The sequence below is a fragment of the Meleagris gallopavo genome, chromosome 16 (assembly GCF_905368555.1).
Source record: "Meleagris gallopavo chromosome 16, MGAL_WU_HG_1.1, whole genome shotgun sequence".
NCBI lineage: Eukaryota > Metazoa > Chordata > Aves > Galliformes > Phasianidae > Meleagris > Meleagris gallopavo.
Genome location: NC_139419.1, coordinates 15122771 through 15134576, shown reverse-complemented (window position 1 = coordinate 15134576; position 11806 = coordinate 15122771). Strand labels below are relative to the sequence as shown.

At 56.7% G+C, this 11806-nt stretch overlaps 1 protein-coding gene and 1 long non-coding RNA gene across 2 annotated transcripts; one reads left to right on the top strand and one right to left on the bottom strand.

Moving 5' to 3' along the window:
- Window positions 1-1909: 1909 nt before the first annotated feature.
- On the bottom strand, window positions 1910-4247 carry LOC146543284 (uncharacterized). The gene is made up of 2 exons (XR_014886715.1): window positions 3431-4247; window positions 1910-3325 (listed from the first exon to the last, which is right to left on the bottom strand). It is a non-coding gene; the product is annotated as an uncharacterized LOC146543284 (long non-coding RNA).
- A 12-nt stretch (window positions 4248-4259) lies between these two features.
- On the top strand, window positions 4260-11740 carry LOC146543283 (uncharacterized). The gene is made up of 8 exons (XM_085237111.1): window positions 4260-4326; window positions 8258-8332; window positions 8424-8483; window positions 9040-9111; window positions 9490-9582; window positions 9725-9832; window positions 10404-10548; window positions 10833-11740. Exons 5-8 carry the CDS (start codon window positions 9564-9566, stop codon window positions 10933-10935), a joined length of 375 nt encoding a protein of 124 aa, XP_085093237.1. The 5' UTR covers window positions 4260-4326; window positions 8258-8332; window positions 8424-8483; window positions 9040-9111; window positions 9490-9563; the 3' UTR covers window positions 10936-11740.
- Window positions 11741-11806: the final 66 nt, after the last annotated feature.

Sequence of the window (11806 nt, the reverse complement as noted above, 5' to 3'; positions counted from 1 at the left end):
TGAACGTGCAGTTCCGGTGCCACTCTTAAATGATGGTGCTATTCGAAAGGTTCTGGCCTTACTTTAAGATGTTCTGGCTATCATTAGGTGCATGGGAACTGCTGCATCACTGCCTGAGCCTCTGATTGACCACCTGAGACAAGCAGTGAGTCAGCCATGGCAACACAGGCGAAGGCCATTCAGCTGCCCTGTCGGAAGGGGTGACTGCCACTGAGGAAGGATCTCCCTGGAGATCACTCCTTGTGGAAAAGACTGCGAGCCTACAACATAGGTAAGCGCTTTCCATTTGTGATCCTCTTGTTGCAATAATCTTACTTGCCTAACTTTCCTGGATAGTTCTTAATTACAACATCTGTGTATTCGTTGAGTATACATTAGGTTAAATTATAACGTGGGTGCCAAACATTGTCTCCATATTAAGCTACCTCATCATCTGTTTTCCACTACTTTTTGTTCTTTGCAGTAGGCATCGAAGGTGAGACTGAATTGGAAAGTGAACGTGTGACTACTTTGGAAAATCAACCAACTCCTGGGGAGAAAACTACAGCACAACCTCTGCAGGCTCCTTCTGCATCTGCCTGGGGCACTGGCAGCAGTGCTGAAGATGAGAGTCCAGAAGGCACTCAGGCAGAAGTTAAAATTCAAACTGTGAAAGTAAGAATGAAGGCTTTAACAGAAGCTGTTGTCACTAAATTCAGAGAATTATTCTCAAACCTCCAAGACGTGACTGTTTGCACTTTGTGAGGAAGAAAACATGCAGCAGAAGAAACACTATCTGACTCCTTTCACTGTGCCTCGGGTCTTTTCTAACACTGGAAGAGAGGCACAGATCTTCTGTTTCTCAGGGAGAGAAAGGAGTTACAGCTGTATCCAAAAAACCTAGAATCGGCTTTGGCTAGTACAATTCCTCCTACAATATATGTATGAATTAATTGGTTTCAGAGAGAGATTTCAAAGAAAAAGGGTATATTTTATGGGATGATACTACTTCAAAGCTGTATCAGTCACTTTAGTCACCTGTGGTGTAACACCGTAAATAAAAACAAAACCCCATCTGCAGGGCAAAATCAGGATTAAGTGAAAATTGAACAGGTTTTGGAGCCATTTCAACATTTTTCCTTTGATTTTTTTTTTTTTTTTTCAGCTCCAGGAATGAGAAGAAGCTCTAAAGGAGCTAGAAGCCTCTCTGGATAAACTACAAGAGGTGCAGTAACTTAAGGTGCTCGTTGCCTTAAGTGCCATTTAGCTTGGTGTTTGTTAACTGAAGCCATCACGTGTTTGCCAGCTTTAGTGCTTTTTTCTTTAAAGTGCTTGAAATACGGAATTGGAAGTTGATCAGATCGCTTCAATACTGAAGCTGACAGGAGCTGTCAGTGCTTCTGGAGCCCTGCTCTGTGCAGCTGTCTGCGATGGTGCACCGAGCAGCACTGAACGTCCGCAGCTCTGTTTCCAGACACACAGACATAACCTTGCCTTCTGCCTTGCTTCCTGTGGCTTTCTGTTATTTCCTAGAACCCTGCTAGTTTTCTTTGTTGTTTTTCTTTCATCTGTTGCTTTGCTTTGCTCTTTTTTCCTTTGCTCTGCTGTATGAGAGCTGTTGAACCACAGCCTGAACCACTGATGGAGCAGCTGAGGAAAGGACCCAGCCAGCCCTGGGAGCACAGGTGAAGGCAGTTCAGCTCCGTGGCTGGAAGGGGCAGAGCCTGGCTGCCCCTCTCTTGGAGCTCGTTTGAGGGCTGACCGCCGCGGGGGAAGGGTTTCTTTCTGGCAGTTTCTCCACTGTGGGGTTTGTTCTGTGGGTGTAAATCCTTGGAGGTGAGTGGGTGGGCAGTCCTTTTCCTACCTTCTTAGTATACTCCCATTGCACTGGTGTTTCTGCTGTTACTTATGTTATGGCTTTCTTATTTGCTTTGTGTGTGTGTGTGTGTGTGTGTGTGTGTGCTGGTGCAGGGGGGCGGGGGCCGGGGCCGTCACGGCCGGGCCAGGTTTCCATTTCTTTGTGTACTGGTGTGTTGTTAAAACACGTTCTCTCCGTGTTTGTTGTCATCCCACTTTCTTCCCTCTGTTTTGCAGGTCAGCTCGTGCTAGAAGTGATGGTGTCACTGTATGAATGAAGGTCAGTCCAGGAGCAGCTGCTGATGGAAGGAATGAAGCCCACGTTACTAAACTGAAGCATCTCCTGGTAAGGTGTCAGAGCCGGCAGCAATGATGTCTGTCACTGTACAAACCAGAGGGCTGGCTCCTCCAAGTGCTTGCTGACTGATGTGTGAGAGCATCTGCCTTCTCCAACTGAATGATAAAGCTAAAGATGCTGAATCGTTACAGCTTATGCAGAGGTTGTGAATGTGCTCTCAAATGTTTCCTTTAGTGATAAAGTGTGCTCTGGCACTGTGATGGTCCTATCTCTGATCTGGAGCACTGCATCTCTTGCAAGCCTTGAGTGCCTGTTTCCACGAACCTTCCTTTCTTTCACTCTTCAGAATAAGTGCAGGGTGCTTTTGGGGGAATCATCCAGGAGGCTGTCAGAAAGCCAGCTGTGACACGAAGGGATGCAATGGGAATGGACTGTCATTGCCACCAAGCAGAAGTGAGCTGCTTATGTCACGAAAGATATAATCTTGATTATTAGTTATGAGCAGTTGCAGTTGCAATAGGCGACCTCGAGTAACTATTTGTTCTGGAGCTCAGGGAAGAGTCATGAGAAGTGAAGTGGTAGTTATTGGCTTGGCTGTCAAAATGGTGGAGCTTTAGTGGGAGTGAAAGGTGTGGGCTTTCTGTAGGCAGGCCCCGGGTTTATTTCTGTAAGCAGCCCCCCTCTCAGAGATTGGTCTTTGTTTGCTGCTTTGCTGTGCCTACCTGCCTGCTCCCTGTGCTTGCTGCATCTCATCCCCTCGTTTTTTCATGGCATTTGAACTTGTAGTTTCACTTGTAAATGTGAGAGCGGAGCTGGATAAGGGGAGGGTAAGTTGCTTCTTTATTTTCTGTTCTCCCAGGTGGGTCTGTATATTTTGTGCCCAAGTTGTGGCAGCTCTGTAACTGGGAATGTTCCTAGTGGTCATAAAAGACTGTGCTGCCAGCACAGAATTTGGCCACAGGCCTGCCTGCTGTGGCCATGACATTCTGTACATGACAGGCCATGCCAAGAGGCCCAGGGAAGAGGTAAATGAAAGACATTGCCTTGTACTCACTGAGCACTTCTCATACGGTCAGCAGAGGGTTTGGGAGCTCCCTGAAGTTCATTTTGCAGAGGGAGCTCACGCTGCAAATGTCACAGCCATAGCTGTCCTGGCTTAGGTCAGGAATCTGCTCGGAGTCGAATCCACGGCTGGAGAGAAGGACACAACAATGGCAGAGGGGTTGAAAAAGAGGAAAACTACAAGTGAAAAGCAATACAAAATACAGTCAAGAAAAGGAAGGGTTCCTGACTTACAGGAAAAAACAAACACTTGGTCACCAACACCGCGTGAGCCGTGCCAGATGAGACGTTTCCAAAAGGAGACCTTTTCTTTTTGCCAAGGCATTTGCAGTTACCCTGACAACTGGCTGCCCAGTCTACAATCACACACCAGGATCCCAAAGCAGCAAGGAGAAGCAGGGGCCGCTCAGAAGGGCTCTGCAAACAAGAGGGAACTGGAATGAGAGCTGACAGAGGTGACACCGCAGTCCCACAGCCTTCCAGCGCTCCATGCTGAAGGAGAACCTCCTGCCCCAGCAAGTCTGCTGAGCACCCTGTGTTCTCTCTGCATCCCCTGCACCACGCCGTGCTGCCCGGTGAGTCCAGCGCAGCTCTCAGGACCTGGGGGACTGCAGAACGCGGCCAGCAGTGAGCTGAGCTCGTTCCTCAAGCCCTGGTCCGGGCCGTGCTCTCCTCACAGCCCATCCGCCGAGCCCAGGCGGACGAGCTGCTGCTCGGTGCTTCCTCGGAGGAGAAAGCTGTCAGCGATGTCACTGCAGGAGCCGGGACACAGAGAACTGGACAGAGATGTGCGCCTGGCTTTAAAGAAGTGCCGGGACCTGGGAAGCAGCCTGGAGAAAGCCGTTCTGGGAAGCCAGAGACAGCGCGAGTCTCAACGCAGCTCCCGCAAGAGCGGTGCTGTTCAATGGCGTCGCCATGGCGACGGCGCGCCCTCCGTCCTTGCCGTCCCCGCGGCGACAGCGCATGCGTGGCGGCGTCTCCATAGCGCCAGCGCCTCAGCGCCGCTCCGTCGCTCCGTCGCCGCGCCGTCCCCGCCGAGTGACGTCATCACTCTGCGACGCGAGGCGGCGGCCGTCCGGAAGTGGTGCGGGGCAGCGCCGGGGCTCCGAGCGGCGCCTCGGCTTCTCCAGGTGGGCGTTCGGGGGGCAGCGGGGCGGGGTTCGGGTGCCGGGGGGCCGCGTGCCGCTCCGCCTTGGCCCCGCGGGGTCTCTGTGGCGCTCGGGGCTTCCGCTCGGCAGGGGCGGCTGCCCCGCGTCTCCCCGCCTCTCCCACCCCGTGCGTTTCGCTGCCCTCCCCCCCCCCCCCCGCCGCTGATCGCCCGCACCCCCCCGGCCCTCTGTGTCACTCCCGGCGTTACACCCTCTCCCCGTTCCCCCCCTCCAGTTCCCCCATTCTGATCACCTCCCCTCTGTGCCTCCCCCATTCTGACCCCCAGGGTCCCCCTGTCTGTCCCCCCCCCACCCCGCTCCAATCCCTCATCCCTCCCCGGTCCCCCGTTCTGATCCCTGGTGTCCCCCCACCCCCCCACCAGTCTCCCCATTCTGTCCCCTAGAGTCCTCCCCCTTTTCCCAGTCCCCTCTTTCCGACCCCCAGAATCCCCTCTCCTCCCCCCAGCTATCCCCACTCCATTTCCCCCATTCTGATCCCTAGAGTCTCCTACCACGCCCCAGTCCCCCCTATTTGACCCCCAGGATCCCCTGTCCTCCCTTTTCTTCTCACCTCCTCACCCCTTTTTCTGACCCCTAGAGTCCCCTGTACCCCCCCGTGCTCTCCTCCCTGACCCCTGGTGTCTGTTCCCCCATTTTGACCTCCAGTCCCCCCCAACCGGCCACCTTTTCTGCCCCATAGAAGCCCCCCACAACTCCTGGCTCTCCTCTCCCACTCCTCCCTCTGCCCCCAGATGTCCTTTCTGCCTCATGGAGACTCTGTTCACCTCTTTCCCCCACACAACCCATTAAGTTCCTCCCAGAATCTCTTTCTACAACATTGAGACCCCATTCCCCTCTTCCCCCTGCCCCGTGTCCCCTGAGGTCTCCCCCAGACTCCCTTTCCACAGCATGGAAGCCTCACTAACCTATTTTTTCCTCCCACAACTCCCCTTTCCATCCCTGGAGTCCTGCAGAAAAACCTGGAGATGTCCTAGAAGGGTTTGGGGCATTCAGGGGGTCCCCAGGTTGGCCGCGGGGGTCCCTTGAAGGATCTGGAAGCTCCCAGGATGGCTCCAGGAGCTCTGAGGAGCCACTGGGATGATCTGGAGATGTCCCAGGGGAGTCTGGTAGGGTCCGGAGAGTCCTCATGTGGGTCTGAGTGGTCCTGGAGTCATCCAGAAGGGTCTGGAGATGTCCCAGAGGGGTCTCTTTGAGATCAGAGGGTCCCCAGGGGTTCCGGGAGTCCTCCAGAGGTCTCCAATGGGGATTTTGAGGACAACCTCACATAGTGACACGTTCTCGCTCTGCTTTGTCCCCCTGGGATCACCCCCAAAATGTCTGTTTCCATTCAAATCAATACTATGTCAATTTTGTTGTCTTTCTTTCCCCATTTCCTTTCAGAAATGGATGGTTCTCATCAAATTCCCATCCAGAGCCCTACGGAAACAACTCCCCCCAGGGCCACCGGGTGACACCGGGACAACCGCCGGCAGTGCCACCACCGGGACAACCGCCTGTCCCCGAAGTTCTCACTGTCACTGTCACCGTGGAGGCACAGAATCACAGAATGGCCCGGGTTGGAAGGGACCTCCAGGATCACAAATCTCCAGCCCCCCCGCCACAGGCACGGCCACAAACCATTTCATACCAGCCCAGGCTGCCCAGGGCCCCATCCAGCCTGGCCCTGAACACCTCCAGGGATGGACGGGGCATCCACAGCCTCTCTGGCAGCTGTTCCAGCACCTCACCGCTCTCTCTGCGAAGAACTTCCCCCTGACATCCAACCTACATCTTCCCTCCCTCAACTTCAAACCATTTCCCCTTGTCCTGCTGTTCTACCCTTTCACAGAGTTGATTCCCCTCCTGTTTGTAGGCTCCCTTCAGGTATTGAAAGACTGCAGTTAGGTCACCCCACAGCCTCCTCTTCTGCAGGCTGAACAAGCCCAGCTCCCTCGGCCTGCCTTCGTAGGGGAGGTGCTGCAGCCCCCTGATCATCTTTGTGGCTCCTCTGGACCCTCTCCAACAGCTCCCTGTCTGTCTTGTACTGGGGTCTCCAGACCTGGACGCAGTGCTGCAGATGGGACCTCACAGGAGCAGAGCAGAGGGGGACAGTCACCTCCCCGTCCCTGCTGGCCACCCCTCTGCTGATGCAGCCCGGGATCCCATTTGCTTTCCCAGCTGCAGGAGCACACTGCTGGCTCACGTTCAGCTTTTCATCCATCAGGACCCCCAGGTCCTTCTCCGCAGGGCTGCTCTCAAGGACCGCTCCTTCCAGTCTGTACGGATGCCTGGGTTTCCTCCGGCCCAAGTGCAAACCCTGGGAACCCAGTGGAACCTGGGGCCGTAGCAACCCGTCTACCTCGAGAGCCCCATCAGCGTCCTGCAGCTCCTGGAGCCGGGTGACGCTGTCACCCTGCCTGTCCATGACTGTCCCACGCCGTCCCCCCTGCCATGGTGGCACAACCGCAGCGCGGTGCCACCGTCATTGAAGAGGTGACGAGGAGGGGCACAGGGAGGGGGGCTGGGGACAGTCGGGGACATGTGGGGTCTGCATGGGTGTGACGTGGGGTCGCTGGTGTCACCGTGGTCTCCTCCAGCCTCTTTGGCGTCTCACGGGCAGTCCAGGAGTTTGGTCTGGCCAGGTTCAAAAGCAACGTGGCCAAGAGCACTAAAGGATTTGAATACGTGCTTGCAAGGAGGCTAGCAAGTATTGTCACCTTCAGTGGGCGATATTGGGTGTCACTGTCACCAGGTGTCACCGTCACTCAAGTGTCACCGTCACGCAGGGTCCACCCCACAGACCACACTGTTCCCGCGGGGCGGGGGTGCCACCCCTCACTTTTGTAATGAAGGTTTATTTTTTGATAAGGAGGGATTGGGGGATGCCCCCCCCACAGCCCCCTGCAAATAATAAAGGGCAGAGGAGCAGCTGTGGGGCTCCACGTCTCACAGTGGAGGGGGAACTTTGAGGACAGAGGTCACTGCACTTCTCTTTTAAATGTATGACACATGAGGCACTTACTAGAATATGCAATTAACCCTGAGTTCCTAAAATCAGGATGTATTTCTCTCCTCGGAACACAGTTCCAAATGAACTGTTAGTATAATTTCAGAAATGTCCTTAGGATATTTTATGTACATCTGTAACACTAACAGGTGATCTTAGTGCAGGTAGAGTTCCATATAAAAACCCGGGCTTCGTTATCAATGCTGGATTTCATCTTGGTAAGGACGCTTTGAATAGGTGAAATGTAGACAGGCATCAACTCCCAGGTCACCTCGTTCAGTGCATCCTTACGTGGCATTTTGACTCATGTCGTGACCTTCACGCACAACGAATGTGGTACTCAGACATGATTTGAGCCAGAATGTGCTGTGCCCACATTCAGAAGTTGGGATTATACACTATGCTTACCAAAACCTTGACGTTCTGGGGCCGCCTTCCGTGGGGGTGCTGGGATGGGGGGGACGGGCAGCAGCGCAGGAGCCGGGCGAGGGCGTGAGGAAGCGGTGCTCTGCAGGGCCGTGGCTCTGCTGCTGGCCAAGCGCGCTCTGCGCCCGGGGGTGTCCCAGGGGGAGCTCAGAAGATGGGTGCTGGGAAAAGCGGGAGCCTTTCTGCTCCGGCTTCCTGCTGCTCCCCGCAGATGGATCCCGGTTCCCGGCGGAGACCCCGGCCGGAGCCCGGAGGCTTCGGGTGTCTTTTCTTCGCGTGCTCTCCCACGCGGTCCCGGAGGGGTGTTGCACGTGGCCTGGAGAGCTTGGGAAAGCTGCCGAGTGCCGGGCTCCAGGTCGCCCTGTAGCTTGGGCAGTCGCGGCCCGAGTCTGCCATCCCACGAGCTGAGCCCTGCCCCGTCTCCGAGCGAGGAGATCACAGCGTGCCGTGGGAACATCCCTCTGCTGTTCTTGATTCCAGATGATGGTGCTCCCAATCCTGGCTATGCAGACGGCTGGCTGAAGGCTGCTTTTGTGCCTCGGGGGAAACCCAGAGGTAAGTTGCGAGTGTCTGCTTCCTTGAAGGCAGAAAAGTTAGTGCAGTGGAAGCTCTCCTCGCCTGCGTCTGATCACATCTGTGCCTGCAGGTCCTCCTGGTGGATTTCCCAAGCAGAGTCCTGTTCCTGAGCCCGGGCCGGATGCCAGAGGTAAGTCACCAGCCTTCATCTCACGCTCTCTGCTCACATGCGGTTGTGGTAGTTGAGGAAGGGTTCAGCTTTTCGCTGCCCGCTGATTTCTACTCCACGAGCAGCCTGGGTGCCAGCCAGCTGCCCACCTCTCCAGCTTTGCAACTTTCGACCCAGGTCTGGGTGCCACGGCGCCAGCTGAGCCCCTTCCAGTCGCTGCAGGTCCCTGAGGAAGAGCGAGATGACAACACACGATGGGAATGTTTCTCCTTACAGCTGTGCCTAGAAGCAGTGCCTCGCCAAAGGCTCAGCACAGTCTGCTCCATAAGCCTCCTACGGGGCTATCCCAAAGGAAAGGGTTTCAGATCTTCCCGTCCCCTTCCAGCCCCTTCCCTTCTGCAGACAGTTCCGCACACGGTTCCTTTCTGGACTGGCACGGTGCTGCAGGCACCCAGCAGCTGTTTGCCAGATGCTGCTGTGGAGCAGGGAGAGAAGAGTGCTGTGGAGCACTGCTGGCATTGCAGTCTAAAGCAGTACGTGGCCAGTGTGACAGGAGCTGCTCTGTGTTTGTGGACAGGTGCGGGTGGAGCGGAATCGTCTCCGGCTTCCCAGCTGAGCGCCAGGACAGAAGCCCCAGCAACTCGTACCGGTATGGCACGAGTTTTTGCTTCCTGTGAGAGCTGCCAGCTCACAGTGCTCATGGCAGCCAGGCGTGCCTGCAGCTGTGAGCGAGAATTCTCAGCTGCGTGTGCGTGCCCTGTCCTCACACGGCCCCCTGGCACCGTCTGCTCTTCGGTGATGCTCCTGAGCAGCTCTGTAGATTGCGGTGTGTGGTGGGAAGTTCTCCTCAGAGAGCTTTGGGTGCAGAATTGCCTGCAGGGAAGGCGCTGCCAAATCCTCGGCGCCCTCCTGTGCTGGAGCCCCACAGGCGTCCCAGGGTGGCTGTTGTCTGTACTGCCTTCACGGAAAAGACCACTCAGTTCAATCCTTGGTTTCTCTGAGGTTTATCTTAATGCTTTCTGTTAAGGTCCGGGGGGATGGAAGGTGGCATGGGAAGATGGAAGATATTCCACGGGACTGTCCCACTTGCTAACGAAAATCATGAAGACGGCGGCACGTGGTGAGTGCATTTCTGTCTGTTCCCTGAAAGGCTTGGGAAGCTGAGCTTCTAGAAATAGACGTGGAGAAACCGTAGGGTGCGCAGCAGGAAAGGGCGGATCAGAGCAGTCACTTACAGCCCCACTCTTCCCTCCTTTCTGAAGAGGCAGACGGAGAGCCTGTGCACAGGGCTGCATCTCAGCAAGGCAGCCGTCTCACACTGCCCGTCCAGCCGGGAGGAACAGAGGCCACGCACATGACTGGTGCTCCAGGTAAAGCCCCTCGTAGAGCTCCGTGCCGTGGTTAGAGGTTGCTCCCCTCCCACTGCCCCCAGTTCCCAGACACGTAGGAACTTTGCCCTTTTGGGAACAAGGCCAGGGGAACCACATTCAGCAGATGAGGGGAGGAAATAGGACCCTCCAACGTACCTCCTGCCCACAGTCCCCGCATTCCAGAGCTTGAGGTGCCTTCCTTGAGGCACCAGGCACAACAGCAGCCTGGAGCTGGATCCCTCCTGTGGCAGTTCTTGTCCATGTCACATATCACAGAATCGCAGAACGTCCCAGCTCGGCAAATCCGTGGCCCAGCAAGGTCTGGACCGTGGCAGAGCTAGGGTGTAAAGAAAGCTGGGAGGCCAAAAAGAGGCTCCAGAGTGCCTTGATGTGCAGGGCCTTTGGGAGTTCCCTTTGCTTCGCTGGAATCAGGGAAGCATTGCAGCCCGAGGATTTTCACGTGTTCCCGGAGGCCAACCAAACGAAAGACAACGTTTTGTGGCCGTGTCAGACCTCTTGTGAGCCTGCCAGCAGGGCACGAGACACAGCAGTGAGCGCATTGTTCCTCCAGGTGTGGAAGATGAGGGACGTGCCACAGAAGGTCCGGTGTTACTGAAGTACTGCCTGGCACTACTGGCTGCAGCTCTCGTGGTTTCCATGCTGGCAGCGACGATCACGTGCTGTCTGCTTCTCCGGCGATGGAGGCAGAGAAACCGGTGAGTGGTTGTTCACCCCCACCCCCATCCTGCCCAAGCCTTTCCTGTGGGGCTGCTGTGAGCCCGGAGGCACTTGCAGCTCCAGCAGCGTGGAGAGGCCGGTTAGCTGTGGGCTACCGTGGTCTGAGATCGACGCTGTCAGACGTGTGAATTGGCACGGCCATTCCTGCAGCCCGTTCTCGGCGCTGGGCCCGAGACGGGCTGAGAGCTGAGGGCGGCTCTTTGCCATTGAGGAAGGAGAGCAGGGGCTCTGCTGTGCCCTCAGCACGTTCCTCTCTCCGCAGGCGCCTGGCTGCAGCTGATGGAGCCCAGCGCGATGTCCGCGGCCACAGCTTGCCCTCGGACGGGCGTCCTGCTCTCCTCAAGGGCCCTGGCAGCTGGAGATGATGCCAACGACCGTGACCACCTGCCCAGCGGCCGCACGGCACCACCAGGGCGGCCCCTGCCAGCCCCCGGCCGCCCTGGGCATCAACACCACCCCCGGCCCCCAGAACCATCCTTCGGGGGTCGGGAGCGGTCCCTCAGGGGGTCAGCCTGGGGGCAGCCACTGCCTCGCGGAAGCTTGAGAGGCCTGGCAGCCCCCAGCGCCAGCTCTGCCTTCGCTCTCCCCTCCAGCATCCATCAGGGGATGGAAGCGAGCCCAGCAGGGTGTAGCCTTGGGGACATTGTCCAGCAGACAGACAACCGCTGCCTGGGGGAAGCCGACCGGCCCAGCAGCCCCCCGTCCCCCCGGGCATCATCACCACCCTCCCACTCCCCTCCACCGTCCTTCAGGAGGTGGGAGCGGCCCCCCCAGGGTGTCAGTTTGGGGGCGTCATCCAACACCCAGAAAACCACAGCCTGGGGGAAGCATACCAGGCCCTGCAGCCCCCAGCCCCCCCCAGAGCACCACCTCTGCCCTCCCACTCCTCTCCACCATCCTTCAGGAGCTGGGAGCGGCCCCCTCGGGGGGGTCACCATGCAACACCTGTAAAACCACTCCTTGGGGGAAGTAGGACAGGCACAGCAGCCCCCAGACCACCCCAGCATCACCTCTGCCCTCCCACTCCTCTCCACCATCAGTCAGGAGGTGGGAGCACCCCCGGCGTGTGGGTTTGGGGGCATCATCTGACAGCCAGAGAACCACTGCTGGCATCACCCGGGGCTTTCCATGCTGTGCTGTGCCAATAAATAAAGTAGCATCACAACTGTCCATGCTGTCCTGTTGTCACGTCATGACCTGACCCACTGCCGGACCGAGGTCCCTTCCCGTCAGGCA

Bases quoted from the DNA above. Each gene is read 5' to 3' on its own strand.
- LOC146543283 (XM_085237111.1), top strand. The intron at 9,833-10,403 runs GTAAAGCCCCTC...TTGTTCCTCCAG, and splicing joins GCACATGACTGGTGCTCCAG to GTGTGGAAGATGAGGGACGT. The intron at 10,549-10,832 runs GTGAGTGGTTGT...CTCTCTCCGCAG, and splicing joins CGATGGAGGCAGAGAAACCG to GCGCCTGGCTGCAGCTGATG.